The following is a 19,640-nucleotide window of genomic DNA, read 5'->3' on the forward strand; positions in this document are numbered from 1 at the left end:
TCACGTTTTTAGCTAGAGACCATACAGATACTTGAATGTAAAGATAGATGCCTTTCAGATGATCTCTCTCATGTAATCATATTTTTTAATCATATTTATAATCTTGATTTGAGTTCTAGAGATATGAGCTTTCTTACCCGTCAATCAAACTCACAAGACGTATGCTAGATTGTGCAGCACAGGCAGACTGCATTACATTTTGTGCGGTCTGTAGGCGGAAGTAAATGTAGGGTCGAGCTAAGCTCTGCCTAGTCAGTAATGTTCTTGGAGGTCAAGCCTTTCAGGTGGGAAAGTGTGCATCACGAATCGAGCGAATCAACATTCGAAACATCTCCAGACTCCAATTTGCAAATCAAGGTTCTGGAATTATGATAACAACAATTTGTTTTCATGTGCAAGCAATATCTTAATGGCGATCACAATTCTTCTAATAGAGATTGGTTACTATAAACGTGATAACAAGAGAGATTTTTCTGCCATCTGAAGAAGAGATAAACTAAGAGACAGAAAGAAGGAAAAACAGAGAGAGAGATTTGGAGGGAGAAAAAGAATGAAAGAAAGCAGCTATTTATGCCTTTACATAACCAATATTGTTGGGATCAGTTTGATATACATGTAGTGTGTTTTGTAAGTTGAGATGGATGCTTGCTTTTTGCCTAATAATCATGATGATTTCACATTTGTTTTCTGTACATTTTTGCTACAGATTTGACTTTGTTGTCATTGGCCTGGCTGTTATCCTCACTATCATTGAAGCAGCTTTGCAGAGCAGTAAGTTTCAATTTTTGGTTTGCACGTAAATTCTAAGTGTTCTTCCCCCCTCCCATATGATGCCAATAAATTTTGTATAGTTCAGCTAAATTCTAAGAGCATGTATATATTTGGTTTGGTCATTAAATCACTCTGAAAGAACGTGGTGGCAGGATGGCTTGGTCAGTAGTGTAATTGCCTCTGAATCGAAATCTAGGTGTTAGGTGCAGGTTCAAATTCTAGTGAGTATTACACAGAGCACTGTTGAGTGTTATAATGCCATCCCCTCTAATAGACGCAAAAATACTTTCCCTCGGATAGGATGTTAACTGAGGTCCCGTGTGTGAGAGAGACACAACGAAAGCATGTAAAAGATTCCACTTCATTCGTTCGTCACAAAGAGCAGGGTGCATGGTCTGGTGAAGTGGTCCACCCCAAGTTCATACAATTAGACTACATGGAAGATCAGCTAGTACTGTTCAATATGCACTTTTCAGCCATCTTGTGGGATGGAAAGTAAAAGCAAACTGAAGTTATCTTGGTTTTAGACTGAGAATTCTACTTTTGTCAGAGCTTATTAAAGCCTTGTACAATGTTACAGAGACACAACAGCCTGCTGGTTGAGATACTGGACTACCACTTATGTCATCATAAGTTGATAACATGATCAGGCCATTATTTTCTTATTCTTTTTTTTTTTAGCAGTGACATCAAAATCGTGTCAAATATACACTGTATATGAGGTAAAAACTTGTCATAAAATATACTCATTGATATGATAAACGCCTAATTATGACAATTAAAATGATTTGCAGGTAGTCACATAAACATATCAACTTTTTACATTATTGTGAATATTGTGAGTATTGTGAATGTATGTCCAAGTTAGTAATGTAGTGCTTTTAAGAAGTCTTTCTATTTCAAATCATAAAAGAGCTTTAAAGTATGCTGCTGTGCAACTCTTGCTATCAACTTTTTGTATGAAAGACAGAAATATCAGTTATATGTTATTTGTCAATTCCAATTAATCTTTCAATGATGAATGTCTCTTTTTTCAGATGAAACTGAAATGACCCTTGACATCCTGTTGGTGCTCAGGGTTTTAAGACTGGTCAGAATCATCAACAACATTGAACGGTATGTGATGACATAAATGGTATCCCGGGGTACCAAATAAAAATCAGCTATTTTGTTGAATTTTTTTTTTTTTTAAAAAGGTTGTACCCTGGGTGCCAAAGAGAGGAAATTATTTTGGTGCTGGAGCTAGCGCGCGCTAGCCACTGCACTGCACTGCACTGAAGCACACGCTAGTGGTATCGCAGCGTGCATGGCATGCATAGTATAACATGCAGTGGCATGGGAATGTATATGTACACACGCACACAGTGCATGCATTTTTCTCTGGCTGTCCTCGAGTGGACATGAGGTGGCGCTAAACAACGCGGTAACCCGGGGTACTATGGTACCCCGGGGTAATGCGTGATGCATCATGTGTTGCCAAACTTTTGGTACCTGACCTCACTTTTTTTTTGGGGGGGGGGGGGGGGGGAAGAGAGGGGTTGATACCACAGATAAAGTATTCAGTGTTCTTTTCAATCATAGAACAATCTGGAACTTCCTTGAAAGCAAAGAGAGCTGGGAGATAGATGAAATCATTCCTTTGAGGAAAGGGTGAGACAAAACATCGAGAAGTAGAATTGAAGTTTACATATAATTTATTGTTGTTTGGGGGCGTTTGGTGTTTTCAGCCAGTTGAAGAACTATTGCCTTATTTGTTTTGCCTATTTGTTTTGTAGAGTGAAATCTAGATTTTTGTGAGATTTTGTACATTTTTTTGTGTGTTTACACTATTTTCTGATTCTATATCTGTGATGGGGCAATGCACTTGTTGAGCGGTGAAGAAGGGATGCTACAGGGATTGGTGGTTCATTCTGAATTTTGAAGAGCTTTTGCCCAAGCCATATTGCTTTACACGCCAAGGTTAAGCCGTTGGCAAGTGAGTCTTTACATCTGACATCCCCGCATGAGAAATAAAAGGAAAGCGAACAAAAGGCGAAGAACGCAATTCATACTCAAGGTTGTTAGAAATGCAGGTAGAAACGTCACAGCACTATTATATGAATTGTGCTTGATACATCCTTGCTTGAGTCACGCGCACCAAACATGCCTGTGTGCTAACGTTAGAGAGGACATGAGCTGTTGTAAAAAATATCATTGATACTGGATGGCCTTTTTTTTTTTTTTATTTCTTATCTTTTGCTTGATAACACCAAGGACGGAGGGATTTTAAATTGACTTGTCAGAGTTCAACCTTTATTGTCTTCAACTCTTGACTAGTGCTTGACTGTCCTAGTTTAAGCTGTATTAATATTCTGAGTCTTATCTGCTCTCTCCTTCTTTTCTATAATCATCATGATGGCTACTTTTTTTTTCTGTGTATCTTTTTTTTTTTCATTCTGTTACCTTATACCAGCACTTTGAAACTCTTTATCAATCACTTTGGAAATATATTATAGTGTGATGTGTAATTGATATATTTTGTATGTACTTACTAAGTGCTGACAATAAACAAAAAAAAAACAAAAAAACTGTTCCTGCAAAACTGTTACAGTTATTTGTTAGGAGACACTATATAGTTATATTGATGTCAAGTGTAAACAAGTACACCACATCAAGCGCAAATCTTGGCAACCAGTATTCATATTGTTATTAAATGATAACATTAAAAAAAATATCTTACTAGTCCTGAATGTCAATGGCTGTATTTTGCAATTCTAATAAATATAGTCGATTTGTTGTTGTTGTTTTCTGCAACTGTACTCTTGCTTTATTATGATGAGGAATGTGGTTATTGAACCATTTTCTCCCTCAAAATGACATTGTGAGCCAAAGTATACACAGATAGTAGAAAAAAAATAATGTGTGATATTCAGAACTGTGACAAAATTTTCAAAAGTGAAAATTTTCAGTATCACATATTTCTTTTCTTGTGTAATGACTCAGTAGCAGATGTACAAGGCATTGTAGTCACTTTATACAACACCTCAAAAGAATGTAGCTATCCAATTGGTCGATTGCCCATCATGTGACATGTACTTGTAGTTAAAAGTTCCATTGCATGCTGTCATTGCCAGCTGTACAATTTGTTTGAGCAAGAATGGATATCGCGTAGCTGACATCACCATGGATTTCCATTGACTCCCATGTTCATTTCTTGATTGACTTTATATTTTTGTTCCATTGTACGGCTCTGACGTCACAATAAACAAACCTTTGCAGCGCGCACTCAACAGTTACAAGCCCCCTTACAATCGCATATTTTTCCGCTCATTTTACTGTAAACAACTTTGACCGATTGGTTTCGCATATGTAGGACATATAGCTGGCTGGACTGACTGTGACTGTGCTACTCATTCGCCTTTCAGAAATCTGGTTGCCATTTCTGTGAGAAGTTCAAGAATAGTTGTGTGGATTACATCTGGTCATGTCTGAGACATTGTATAAAACAAATGGTGCATGGTCTTTACTCGTACAGTGGAACACGAGTTTGCACTCCATGAAAGATGAGGCACACTTTTCAACTTGGCTTCACCTCGTTGAATAGAGCGCCTCTTTCTTTCACCATGTGCAAAATTTCGTACCGTCGCACTCATGACCATGCATTCACTATTTGTATATAATCTTGATTTGCTTACTTCAAGTCATTTGGCATGAAAAGTACATTGAACCTAAATGCATATATGTATGGTAGTTTTTTGTTAATCACATGTGTTTTGAACTCCTTTGATGAGGAATCTCAAGAAATCTTCTGACTCCAGTCTTCTTTTCTTTGTTCCTAGATTTCACGTCATAGTTGCCACGGTGATGAATATCGGACCTTCCATAATAACTTTTGGTGCAATTTTATTTGTAAGTACTCCAGTACTTGAAATAAAACTTTTTAGATATGGCAATAGCATCCATGTAGTACAAACCTACTTGTAGGATCAATCATACTCAAGTACAATATGCAATAGACTTATTTGTGGGTGGTTGCATACAATGTATCTTCATTCAGAAATAGCAGTTTTGCACGATCAGTTGTGTTGGATTGATAATTATAGAGGCCAGAAATTATTGCACATGGGGAAGTAATTACCTCAATGATATCATCACTATGTCACAGTGAAGCAAGTTTGAATACACCATCATGACCTTTTAAGTGTGACGATATGATCTCTACACATATGCTCGGAAGCTCATGTTCTAAGATGAGGCATCAACACAAGTACGCTTTGAAAGGTTTATTTATCACTCTTATCTAACTGTGACAGTGTGGAAGTCATGTGAAAGGTTGATAGTTAACCTGTTCGATACCAGGGTCTGGAATCTCTATGAAATTTGCACACAATCACCCAGGTTCATGGAGGCTAGAGGTTAATTTCAATTTCAATTTCAATTTCGATTTATTTTCATATTTCTCGATGAAAAAATACATCAAATATAACAAAATTAAATGAAGTACATGATATCAAGCTGGAGACATACACAAAATATTGCAAATATATAAATATATAGTGGTCGATTTATGAAGTTTTGAATCTGTGAATGAATGCTAAAGAAATATGAAGGAACCTACTTAAAAGCGGACTTGTTGAGCGTAGGTCCCAGTTAAAATCGAGTTAAAGATTAAGATGGGGAGCACGGGTACAACAATGACCGAAACATAGAGAAAAAAAAGTACAATTATACAGTTATATAGCAAATTCTTCTCTAATGCAGATTTGGGGTCGGATAAGCCATATGTGGAGGCGGATGAACCATTGTCGTTCTGGCAATAATAACAATATGACTCAATATATGATAACAATGATACGGTTAAAAAGTATTAGAGATTTATACATTGCGTGTATTATGGAGGGAACACATGCACCTGCAAATCCCCGCCCCCTCCCCCCCCCCAAAAAAAAGACATTCAACAACCGGTTACAGTGCAGAAGGAATTAAAATACCAGCTGTTACCTCGCCCCAACTGTCTTAGAAAAGGAAGAAAATGCAATAGGTCGTATACGCAGTGACAGAATTTGAGGGCACAAATAGCTGGTTTAACATAACAACAACCCTGGAGTACAGTACAGCGGGATAGTCCTGTACAGCACAAAACAGATTTCAGTGAGCTGAATTAATGTAATTATTCAATAGATACTGTCTTAATTTGCATTTAAAGGATGATAGTGATAAACAACCTGTGAGTTCAGAGGGGAGATCGTTCTAGTATTTCGGTCCCGCATACATAATTGTTTTCATCGCGAAAATTGTACAAGTACGTGGAAGGTGATAAGCGTCCCGTTGGCAGGTGGGATAATTGTGAACTGAGTAGTTAATGGAGCTGACATGGAGATTATTTTGAAGAAACATGTCATCCCTCTATAAAGAGTACATATCTAGTTATATACAGTAATATATGCAAATATATACATATGAAGAGTTTGATCACAAAAGGAATTAACTCCATTCTTGTTAATTTGACACATTTGTGATTAAATCTTTTAAAGAACAAAGAAAATATGGGATATTCTTAATCATTGCTTCAAGAATAATCCTAACTATGTAGCAATTGAGGTATCACTTAAAAGGTTTGATTTTCCTCTATGTGATGATGGATTTACTTTAAAATCTTTAAAAATGGCACTTAATTCATTTTGTGATCATACTCGTGTAAAACTTTGCTGACTGACTGTGTAATGATGTTCAAATGCATTTTTTTTTTTTTAAATACTCCACTTCGGCAGTCAGCATTTATTTGTAGCTGTTAATCTTCGCAGAATTCATGTTTACACATCCTCAGAGGCTCCTGCCGCATATAGTACTGGGAACATTATTAAACAGCAACTTTAATTTGATTAAAATCTTCTGCAAACTATAGCAACAGGCAGTGAGCTCTTTTGCATTTTTGGCTTTACCCTTGTTGTAGTCACTATTGTACAGGTGACAGCTGTTATAACAAAATCCTGGAGATTGGCAGTTTTCTTTCATCATATCAAAATTTTGTTATTGCTGAACAGTAAAGTACTAGTACATACAGATGGATATATAATAATTTTGAGACCTGAATATTTACTCTGTTGTTGCAAGAATTTTGTTATAACTGTGTTCGTTGTAATGGGAGTGCTCTGTATTAAGTATGTCTTGTCATTATTGATGCAATCTCCATCGCAATCTGTATTTGCTAGGTGGTATTCTATGCCTTTGCTATTATTGGGATGGAACTCTATAAGGGAAAGGTCAGCTACTATGGTTACGAGTCAGACGGGGTAGTGCTCACACCAGATCAACTCTACTGCGGCAACCCGCTGCTGAACGGGTCTCACTTCGCCCGCGACCACTACTGCAACAACAACTTCAACAACATCCTGAAGGCGTTCGTCACCCTCATCGAACTCATGATCGTCAACCAGTGGCATGATATCCTTTGAAATCTCTTTTTTTTTTAATAAATGATTTATGAATCTTTTTGTATCCTTGTTACAGTCTTAATGCATGATGGGAGGTTTGGCAAGGACTATGTTAAAGGAAGTATCAAGTGAACACTTAAAGGTTAGATCTTATACTGCAAATGTTATCTGAGTGAAGGTAATACATTTTGAGAAATGTTTCTGAAAAAAAAAAATTGATATGCAATTATCATTTTTGACAAGTTATGCAGTATACTCATGTGCAGTAAGGCAGTCAGGTATGTGTGATTTCTCCTCTATTATGTTACCAAATAGATTTGCCAGGGAATCAATTTAGAAGTGATTTATATTTTTTATCCTTTTTTTGTTGTGACATGATTGTCTACTCTTTTAGTAAAAGGATTTATTCTTTGAAAGATGGTATGCAATTCTGTGCAACAGATATGCCATGAAATTAATGTTTGTCTTGCTTTCTTCAGCTACACAAAGTGCTTTATTGTACTTGCCAAAAGCTTGATATTAGTAAAAAAAATGACTGAAAATGTGCACAGCTGTGCTCAGAATAGATCCATGACATTTGCTCCTGTGACATTTGCTCCCATGAAATATATGTACACTAAGCCAAACATAAATGCTATCCACAAACATAACCCTAACCCTATTCCTAATCCTTACATCAAACTAAACCTAAAACCCTATCACAACCCTAACCGTTACCTTCTAAGTCCGTGGAGAAAATAAAACAGGAGCAATTGTTGCAGGAGAAAATGTTGTATCACTGCTCAGAATGCACATAATATACACACATCTGTGCTGCAGAATGGGGAACATATGCAAATCCATGCTCAAACATCCATCGATGAGACTTGGAAGTACTTTAAGGCTACAGCCCATATTTCTGCATGCAAGAATAGAGACATTCTTGTTTCCTTAACTTGTCACACTTATCTCGGAAGGTTTCGTGCTGGTCACAAACAAGGGTTCCAGAATGTTCTTCCTGCTCTTCCATATATCAGTAGTAATTGTCATCATCAAGTAAGTGGTAAAGGAAAAAAATAGAAAAGCAGATTTAAGGGATCAAACCTCCATAGATTCAGGGCATCAGAAAGACGTATAGGCTCCCTGCAACTTGACATGGATGATTCTTTAAACAAACATCACGGCATTTGATTCACACATCTTTTGTGTAGAAATTTTGATGAATTTTGGTAAAGGACATAGAAACTTACATAAATGAATGAAGAAAGAATAAATTGGTGTAAAGTAAATTCACAGATACACATGTACATACATAGATAAACAAATGAAGAGACGAATATTAGAATAAAGTTTTCAAAATGAATATCATATGTAGCAGATTAAATAGTCTGAAATTCAGGCTGATTGATTACTGATGCCATAGATGTAAATCACATACCATATGGGACTTGAGGGAGCAGACATTAAGTAGAAAAATATGCAGATAGTTGTCAAAAGGACTCACACAGTCATAGGCAGCTGGGGCAGCATGTTTTGAGTCACACTACTGTTCATTTTTGCAAAAAGAGGACACTGTGATTACTCCAGGACTAAGATTTCAGATTTTGTAGATTTTAGATCAAATTCACTCAGAATATTATTTCGATCAGTAATCTGATACAAGATCATTTGAGGAAGACTGTGTGACATATTTGTGTGTATTCCCAGGAGTAAACATGGGCTTAGGCATGTGGGGAAAAAAAAAAAGACAATTCAAAGATTTCTTTCATTTCTGTAATCTCAAACCAAAAATGCAGATTGTCTACAAAATTTGACAGAATCAGTAGATACACCCATTGCCACACCCTTCAAAGGCATGATGTGTGACCTTTACCCCACAAGATCTACCCTTGTTTGTTCTCACGCCCCCTTTTGACTCAATTTTACTCTACTGACTTCCTACGACTCAATGAGCACTTTTCAACAGGTTTATATCTCCCTTAGTTTTCTCATTTGCTAAAAGTGATGCGATTGTTTTTTTTTTTTTATATGTTTTGTAATTCATTGTTCTCCCCCACAGTATCTTCATCGCATTCATCCTGGAGGTCTTCATGGTAGAGTATTCCCTGTCGAAGACCAAGTATGAGAGCGAACTCGAGAAAGTTGTTGAAGAGCTTGGACTAAGTCAGGAAGTGTAAGAGGAATGAATAAAACACACACACACACACACATTGGGGAGAAGTTCACTTCCATTTATTAATTTTGTACAAACTGACATACTGTAGATCTAAGATTTTCTGACATGTTAGAGATTACTTTCAAAACCACAACCAAGAACTTCAGTATTGTGCAATTGTCAACACTGTGTGTGATTGCTGTTATTTACAAAATATGGAAGTTTACTACTTACTTTGGCACAGCTTCGCATGAAAGCCACTCGAGTACTGATAGGTTCTAAAAACCTCTCTTCCTTAGAGATGCTAAAATTATAAAAATGTGTCGAAAAGGTGGTCAAAAATAAGTTCAGTATTTTACAATTCCTCTAAAATGTTCTTCCTTACATATTCCAACCCTTACTACCTCCCTGTCTCTCTCTATCAATATCTCTATCTCTCTCTCTCTCTCTCTACCCATCATATATGTGTGCTTATAATATATGTGCATGTGTGTATATACAAGGCTTGACGTTAGCAGTTGCGTGATATGGCTCAGGGCAACTTAAAATTGATGTTAGGCCACCAAATTTCCAACAAGGTTATCTTTTGGTGACCTAATCAGGCAATTAAGATTCAAAATTGATTGTTGCCAAATATGCTTCCCTTATTTTAGGCCAATAAATTTGTTTTTCAGGCGACCAAAATTTTAAATATACACATTTTAGTGGCCCCAGTGGGCCACCAGAGGTAAAAGTTAGGTAAGCAATGGCCTCTCATCATAAAACATTATGAACCCATATCAAATTATTTGAGTTTGTATAGTCAGGTCTATATTTTGATTAATTCTCATATTCAACAACAGCAAATATGGATAGGGACGAAACATATTCTTAATATATATATATATATATATATATATATATATATATATATATATATATATATTTATTTATTCAATTGCATTCAAATGAGTCTTTTACTGGTACTGGTCATCATCTCTTCCAGAAATGACTTGGAAGAAGCTAACCGTAGGAGGAGGAAGCCGGACCGCAAGGAGCTCGTCACCGACATGGAGCAAGAGTACCCCGACAATACCGACGAAATCCTCAAGTTCAGACTCGGCAAACGTAAGCCAGGCTTTAGTCCTCACCCGATTTCCTCTGTGGGTGCATTCAAGCGCTCTCCACAAGCAAACTTTACCGTACCGTACCCGCGCCAGAGGAGCGCTCAAATGCTCCTACAGTGTACCGTAGCGAACTGAACTGAGCCAAAAGTGGACCAATTCCCGATGTGCTCCAAAAGCATCCCAAAAGCGTACCAAAAGATTGCTGTAAAGCATGCGCGTATCATGCACATACATCACAATGCAAAGACATCATTCTCTTTGTTCAGGACAGCTGTAAGTAGTTTAAATGTGCCAGGTGAATGACCCTCTTGCTACAAAATGCATGACCCCCTCGAAAAATAACTCATGAGGTACGCTTTCTCCACAGAGCACTTCAACACTCTGAATCTGGCGCAGTACAGTATGGTAGGAGGTTACCCTTTGGTTCAGTTCGCTTTGGTTCCCTTTAGAGTGCTCGAATGCACCCTTTGATCAATCTCTGTTATGACAGTCATGTATTAGATGGGATGGTAACGTGAACATAAACGTTCTTCGCAAGTGTGTTTCTGCGGTTTGATAGCTGTGTAGGGCAGCGGGTTATTCATTTGTAAGATTTAAGGCAAATTTGTTTAATCACCACTCTGTTATTCATCTCTAGTCATATAGACATGGAATTATTTCCATACATTTGTCATGTGGTTGTTCAGACTACTGTTATGTATTAAGATGTTACATCAGAATTGAGTGAGGTGTCTGCGAAGTAAATGTCTTTTGATGCTTTTTTTTTTTGTCTGTTTGTTTTTGTTCTGATAGGTTGAATTCTTTTACATTAAGGACAATGAAAAGATTATCATGTTTGCTTAAATGGGAAGGGGATATCTCTGCTTGAAAGAGTGCAATGTCCCACAGTGTAGGACACAATGTGAACACAGTATGAAATCTCTTCACACTCTTCACACTGTTAAATTTGACCATTTTAACATCATTAATCATCAGTTTAGAGTGTAAATCATCAATTCAGTGTGAAACAGAACATTAATATGTGAACTCTCTGTCGAAAACCACACCTCAATGTGAAGTCATCACACTGTTAAATTTGAGCACTTTCACATAGTAGACTATGTTAACTCACTGTGAACACACTGTGGGACACTGTGTTTTGCCAGCAGGGATCAACCAAAACTCTGTAATGTGGATACAAATTACATTTCATTATTAAATAAACGTGATGCATCTTCTTTTTCTTCTTCTTTTTTTTTTTTTTTTTGATGAAGGAATATTTCCCACTCATACAAGAGCACATCTTAATTAAAATTCCAAAGATTGCAAATGTAACTTCATCTACATTTCTCTTTGTCCTCGATGTGTTGACACCAACCGCCACATAAAGATTAGATTTCCTCGAAATTAACGCTGAAGATGGCCTCTCAAAAAAGGCGCTGAAGATGGCCTCTCAAAATTGCGTCCACTCCATGTGATTGCAGTTTCTGATAGGTTTTTACCCCTCTTTAACGTGTGGCTCTTTGATTGTGTTTCCATTGAAACAGGAAGCAAATCGATGCAGATGACTCTCCAGACCATGTTCGAAGGTGAGCTCGACGATGAGGACATCGGACCAGAAGAAATAGAAAACGTGGACGACATTCCCTCCCAAGACATTTTACCACAACCTTTTTCATTGGACAATGTTGCATAGCATTTTACAACCCACAAATGTATGAATTTTCTGTTCCCGTTATTTCTACAGTATTCTTTTTCTGTAATGAATGATATTGTTATTGTATTACACAAGCGGAGATCTTGACATTAAATCATTATTCTTATTCTTACATGTCAATGTTTTTCACCTGAGCACCTAACTCTTTTGGAGTTGATGATATTGCATAATCATGAAAGTTATCATCCACAAGTACTGACGTGTTACACTTGCTTGTCATGGCCATAATGGTACGTGAATGACCTCTCTTACTTTTCAGTTTTCACAAGAGCATATCTGACCCATGAAAATATCATTTTATACAAAAAAATTGAAATATTGTAGAAGTGTATTCCATAAAAAATATAATGCATTACCATTCTATTTACCTATTTATTTTGATCAATTCTGATAATTTTTATTGATTTCATTAATTTCTAATCATGAATTGACTTTATATATTTATTTATGAGTGATAAAAGTGTACATATATTTGAGGTAAGGGAAAGGATTGAATAAGTACTTCAAAAGAATGATAGTTCTAATTTCAGGAATGAGGACAGCAATTTACACCAAGGTGCTGTCAAATGAAATGGTATTCAAATGTAATACTTATTTACGATTGATGTCAGTTTTAAAGGGTGATTGCGACTTCCCCTAAAGAGGGCCAAATGAAAGCCGAACAAAATTTTGCCAGTGAATGCGCAATGGTTTTGATAGTATGCAAAAAGTCACAATTTGACAATTTTCCTATCTTTGAAATGAAAATGTATCGGCCAATCTTAACCCCTTCAAACACCTTAAAACTTTTTTTTTTAAAACTTTTGCTGGTGTTCTTTGTTTTCTGTTCTCTTGAATTTTGTACTCGTATCATAAAAGTCAACTCTTCTATACTCGATACCTGCTCGGCACACGAGCCTAAATACCTTATTTCAACATAATGAACTGTGCATACACAATTTATAATGGAATACTCCACATAGGCCGACTAATTTGTCAGAAATGTGTTAACTTGATTAATCTTAACATATTTATACTCTTTACATAAAGAAGTCTTATATTATCTGTAAACAGTTGCCAATCTGATGAGAAAAAAGGGTGCATTTTTAGTAGGGGAATTTCCCCAGTAGAATCACTACATGAAAACGTTTAAGAAAAAGTGAATTTAAGATCTTATGTGATTATTTTGGAGTGATGTTTAAAGTTGGATAGATTGTATGCATCTGTGTTTCTTGTGTTTTGCACAGTAATGTTGCCAATTTGTGGTTAAAAAGTAGAAAAAAATGAAGAATTTCTCCATGGAGATTGTAAAGATGTTATCCAGTTATTTGCCGTCATGTATGCATTATGTGAATGATGACTGCTACAAACCAGTTGGAACCAGTTTTCTTTGACTATTATTCTCAGGTCTTAATCACCCAACACATAGTCGAAATTTAAGTTTATCATTATGTTGAGGTGAGTTCTAAAACACGGATTTTTTGGATCATCCACCAAAATGATTTATTGTATCAGTATATTTATATAAGATGAAGAAGAGGAGAAGAAGGAGGAGGAGGAGGAGGAGGAAGAAGAAGAAGAAGAAGAAGATATGAGGGGGAAAGAAAGAGCCATTTCCGTTGGGGTTACTGCCCAACAGTTACGTGCTCTTTAATGACTGTGGACATTTGTCCTTGTTCCCCATGGGGCCATATACTGTACATAATTAAAGTTATTCTCTGTACATATTCACGCATGCGTACTCTCACTATGCCGAGGAATGGCTACTGTAAACAGAGTGAGGACTTGCGCATGTGATCAAATTGGAGGGAATTTTTGTTGTGGCTGTGTTCAGACTTTTTTTCTTTTTTTTTCAGTGCCAGACAAGATGACGGGCCTTTAATAGGAAGCCATACATCAGTAATTACGCGGTCTTCCCTTGGTTGAGGGGTGGTGATGGGGGATGAGGGAAGATATGATGATTATCTATTTGCATAGTTTCCTTGTATCACATCTTGCATATACAGTTGAACCTCTCGTATCCGGACAAGTCGGGACCGGGGCTCGTCCGGATAAGGGATTTGGCCGGATACGGGAGACTCAATGCTTTATACATGTAGAGTCTACATATACATACACATGTACTAATGTAGCCCATTGTAGTACCACATGTAGTAATGTGTATACTGCAACCTTTTCATTGTTACACACAGTAACAGACCCCAAAATAGAGGTTCGTGTTTGCAAGAATGAAATCATTTTCTTTTATAAATTCTTGGGATGATTTACCTAAATAATTATTAAGAAATGTATCCGTTGGGAATCCCCCTTTCCTCCCGTAATTATTAAAAAAAGATTTAAAAAATCACGGCGAGATTGCGTCCGGATAATAGAGAGATCCGGATAAAGGGAGGCCGGATAATAGAGGTTCAACTGTAATGTACTCCGGTATCTCATTGTAGATGCATTTGCGTTATATCACAATTTTTTTTTGGTATTTCTTTGTGTGCAATGAGCATACAATATCACCAGATACCTCCAACACAATGCAATCTTGTGTCACTACTATTTGCAATGAATGTATGCCTGTATTTGGTTATGTCTATCATTACTATATACGCTGGAGGTATAATGATGATGTATTCACGGCAGTGTGGAAGAAAATGATACAGACACATTTTGATTTACTAGTAAATGTGATGTACTGGCACCTCCATTGCAATGCAATTTTGTGACACTACTATTTGTAATGAATTTATGTCTGTATTTGATGAGATCTATTGTTACTATAGGTATAATGATGGTGTATTCACGGCAATGATGAATGAAATAATAAAGAGACATTTTGATATAAACATGATGTACTGTGTGGCATCCTCTTTAGTCCAGTGTTAATGTATTTTGAAATACTATTTACATGATGGTATAAATAATAAATATGACACTCTTAATCATAGTATCACTACTTAGGTCAACATGATTATGATAATAATCTTTATCATTGTTTTTATTATTATCATTATCAAAATCATAATTATCAGCATCTTCATTATAATCATTATCATCATCATCAGTAGTTGTAGTGGTAGTAGTAACAAGTAGTAGTAGTAGTAGTAGTAGAAGTAGTAGTAGTAGTAGTAGTAGTAGTAGTAGTAGTAGTAGAAGTAGTAGTAGTAGTAGTAGTAGTAGTAGTACTGGTAGTAGTAGAAGTAGAAGTAGTAGTAGTAGTAGTAGTAGTAGTAGCAGTAGCAGAAGCAGAGTAGTAGCAGTAGCAGTACAGTGTAGTGGTGGTAGTATATATATATATATATATATATATATATATATATATATATATATATATATATATATTCACTGTACATATATTTATAGATAATAGATATTAAGTCAATTCGTATTTCCAGTTCTAGCAAGCAGATACCCGCCGGTCTGAAATTTATATGGATCGTTATTGCGCCGCGCCAAGGTTGCATGACGATCATGGTTCGAAAGCTACCCAAAAAAAAAAAGGAAAAAAAAAAAAGAGAATTGCTGGAAATCTGTTTGAGAGTCCTCCCATCCACTTTTTTTTTCAATGATATTTTATTGATTTCATTCAAATCATTCATGAATTAACCCATTCTGGGTGTACCATGAACATGAACCACACAAACACACACCCACACGCACACATGAAATATACACACACATGAGGCTACACACACACGTACACACGCTTAACGTATTTCAACAAATTGATACACGCACAAACAATCACACGCACACGCACACACACACACACACACACACACACACACACATCGTATTGATCTTTATGACTTCCTGGAAGTAGCCATCAGCTGTTAATGTTATCGTTGCCCTCCTTGAGTTAAAGTCATCTTTAATACTAATCAGTAACGATTTTTCCTTTTAATCAAATACGCAACTATGACTGGTGTACGCGATAATTTCTCATCTACTGCAGATAGTTCCAGAAAAATGATATCCTTTTGCTATCACAACTGGAAGATAATGTGGCATTCTGAGAAGGACAGCAAATCTAAAATTCATGGAATACCAATTGTCGCCAAACCCATTATGTAGTTTGGACGTACTTGACGTCAGTAATAAGCCTGTCGATAACGGAACGTCTTTTCTAATGAAGATCGCAACATAATGTGCAGATCTTGGAGCGAAAAAAATAATAATAACTTTCCGCCTTTCTGACGGTGAGTAAGACATAATGTGCGTAGGTGCTGGTATGTGCATTAGTGAGAGGGAAGAGGCAGTGAGAGGAGAGAGAGAAAAAAAAACGAGAGAAAAAAGAAGAGAGGAAGGGAAGAGACGGACATACAGAAAGTCTGTAACTATTATCAAAAGCCGTCTCGCCGTGGTTGTGAAGTAGAGGATCGTCATGGGAGAGAACAACCACCAGTACAAGGCAAGAACCGGCGAGAAGTCCAGGCCTGTTGAGTGCACTCAGCTTCGGCGCTCTAGCTTTAAAGGCATTTTTTGACCGTTTGCAGATGAAACAAAAACGCAGTTTTGGTGCTTCAAAATAGTTCTAAAATGTAAGTTAGGGATAGAAACGACCAATGTAAAAATTTGATTCAGTTTATTCAATAATAAGTATTGTTAAATATACAAAATGTGAACAATAGTTATGATAAAAATATTTCTCGACTAAACCGTCTACAGTTATGGTTTATTTAGAAAAGTAGTGCAAAATTTTTATAAGGTAGGATGTTTTGTCAGTTTGTGATACAACTAACCTATACATATGCATTATATGTGATATCTCGAACATTTTTTTTTTCAATTACTGCTCCCAATGGTAAACAGAACCTCTAGGCTCACATCTAGCCAACTGTTATACCATGATTATTGGAAAGGGGTTAAGTCACCTAAATTGTACATAATTCTGGCACAGAAAATGACCATGAGAACGATTACATTTTCTCCACTTCAAACAAGCTCTAGGCCACTATATTCACCAGTCTAGTATTGGTTGTTCATAATCTTCATGAACTTGCATTATCAACATTAATTTTGTACACGATTTACACAAAGGGCATTTACTGCATTCTTTAATCCAATATAACGATATTATGATGAATCATATGGAACCAGCGCCAAAGAACACTCCATGCTAAGACCCCTAAAATAAATGTAAAACAACTCATATTACGCATTCTATTTCCTTTGCCATTTGTTTGCACAAGCAAAGTTTTGAATCGTTTGCAGCAATGTGTTCGAGAGCCAAGAACAAGGTTCTCATTTCGTACAATCTAATTTCTCATGTAGGCCTATTAACGAAGGTTGACGATATAAGTTTATTATGAATTAGACTTACAGTTTTGCACTACATGCATGTTACTGTACTTGTGCTAACTTTGGGTTCTCCCTTTAACAACGATTTTCTAAACAATCAAAGTGAATACATTATGTATGTCTTGTTATTATGTTTGCATGTAGAATATCTGTACATAGATCTCTTTTTATTAAATTCATATTGTCATACTCATGTCATGTCATTGTCATTGTCATGCTCATGTACAAAAAAAAAACACGCACATTATTCATTAATATTTTCATGCGTAGGTATGTTTTGATTTTTATAAACTCAACTCAAACCTCATACAGGCATGAGGGCCTTCGTAAAAGACTATGGGTGGGGAAGAAAGAGAAGGGAAGAGATGGAGGAAAACAGAGAGAGGAGGGGGGGGGGGGTGTAGGATCAGAGAGAAGAGCTGGTAGGAGGCAATCCGTTCCGCACTCTGACCTCCTCTTCCACGCAGTTCGTGAAGGTCAAGGGAAAGGTGACTACACCAGCCGTGACAATTAACTGTGTCTATGAGTCAGGCCAGATCTAGTTCATGCCAGATCTGTGGAGAGTGAAGTAATCTTGTCGGCTTGCAAACTGCACCCATCGCGTGTCTCAGGAATCTAGTATTTCGCCCCGATAATTCACATATCATCGTGTTATTGTAAAAAAAAAAAAAAAAAAAGGGGGGGGGGAGGGTCTCAAGATCAATCTCGCTCCTCTCTACAGCACGGTAGATGATGATACTGGAAGCGAAACATTCAGTTTTGTTCATACTTAACTGAGAGAGGTTTTACTTTGTTCGTTCCGATTGAAACAAAATATACTTGTCTGCTCTTATATATACTTATACTTATAAATGAAATCATACTTATCTCTCTTGCCCTATGCCTGAGTGACTGAAAAGCTTTCATTATAAGTGTGATTGCGTTCAGATAAAATTCCACTAAAAAGAGCAAAAACTGGAAAAAAATGAGAATTTAATTAAGTCTAAATAGCCGTTTTGCTTTTTCAGATCGCTTCTTTCCTTTCACTCTCTATATCTTTCTCTCTGTACTTGCCAATGAAAGTATGTTTGTGAGGAATAGAAATTATATTTTGCCACTAATGCATTTTCGATTGCTGTTTTTGTTGTCTAAACCCTTCATGCTGACGACACGTAATGGACTCTGTTCGACCTGACTAGTGAAAATCTCGGAGAGCACAGTTTCGTAACTAGTCCAGGTATTGGTTCTCCTCAAAGAGATTATAGTACACCTTTGGTTCTCCTATAGTTACCAAAGTTTTCATAATCATAACATAACGGAAGTTCTATCATTCTTCATTCTCGGCCATTAGGTGGGCGTACCAAATCTCTGTTTTCGTTTCCTTTATTTCATTATTATCATTATCATTATTGTTATTATCATCACTGTCGGCAAGAGGAACCCTCTGGCGGAAGGGGATGGGGTGGAGGTGGGGCGTGGTCTGCGCATACACCATTATTTACCGACACTGCGCCTATAATGACGCGGATGAATACACACGTGAACAGATGGGTGCGATTAAAAACAACAACCAATGAGTGTGTAGGCGCGTCTTGCATGAGCAGGCGTACGGTCTGTCACGTTTGCGTCGTCGAGTTGACCGCACAGCAGATGTCAGCATCACACACACTGCGTAATGTGCACATGCGCCAGTGGAGCACTTCCCCCGACAGTGAAATACACAGAGATACACCACAATGAAAAACAACGACTACGGCAAGAATGAGAGTCACTAGAGCTGCGATACAATGGACAATAATAGTTGGTGCCAGCTCGTAACCGGAAACAATATTGTCTGACGAAACCTGGATTTCTGTGCTTAATCAGTTTTATTGATATGGGAAAGAAAGTTAAAGGTTGTTTCACAAATATATTTTGAGTTAATTGTCTATAACTGTGCATTTGCTATAAAAAAAAAACACACACACACACTTTTATAACTAGGATTTTGATTTAATTGGTGATCAATGTTGACCTTCGGGGTTCATTGTGAAATATATCCAATCGTTAACGTATTTATTACAAATTCTATAAATGTATATCATAACACGTACCAATCAACTAAGTTTGAGTATATGAAATGTAATATAATATATATATATATATATATATATAAGTTATACATTATATTCATATTACATGTATATACAGTATATGTACATGTACAAACATATACTGTACATACACAAGCTATGTTCATATCTATATGTATCTATATATATACATATAATAAA

The 19,640-nt window shown here is 36.6% G+C and overlaps 1 protein-coding gene across 1 annotated transcript in view; it reads left to right on the forward strand.

The window, feature by feature from the left end:
* The window catches only part of LOC140230430 (two pore calcium channel protein 1-like), a 33,198-nt gene extending 20,998 nt beyond the window's left edge, over positions 1 to 12,200 (forward strand). The window contains exons 12-19 of the mRNA XM_072310587.1: positions 707 to 771; positions 1,809 to 1,887; positions 4,590 to 4,659; positions 6,963 to 7,194; positions 8,129 to 8,219; positions 9,223 to 9,336; positions 10,304 to 10,425; positions 11,951 to 12,200. Coding sequence (XP_072166688.1) covers positions 707 to 771; positions 1,809 to 1,887; positions 4,590 to 4,659; positions 6,963 to 7,194; positions 8,129 to 8,219; positions 9,223 to 9,336; positions 10,304 to 10,425; positions 11,951 to 12,099 — 922 coding nt within the window. The 3' untranslated portion in view covers positions 12,100 to 12,200. The remainder of the gene's footprint in view (positions 1 to 706; positions 772 to 1,808; positions 1,888 to 4,589; positions 4,660 to 6,962; positions 7,195 to 8,128; positions 8,220 to 9,222; positions 9,337 to 10,303; positions 10,426 to 11,950) is intronic.
* The last annotated feature ends 7,440 nt before the right edge of the window (positions 12,201 to 19,640 follow it).

The sequence above is a fragment of the Diadema setosum genome, chromosome 1, assembly GCF_964275005.1.
Source record: "Diadema setosum chromosome 1, eeDiaSeto1, whole genome shotgun sequence".
In the NCBI taxonomy this organism is placed as follows: domain Eukaryota; kingdom Metazoa; phylum Echinodermata; class Echinoidea; order Diadematoida; family Diadematidae; genus Diadema; species Diadema setosum.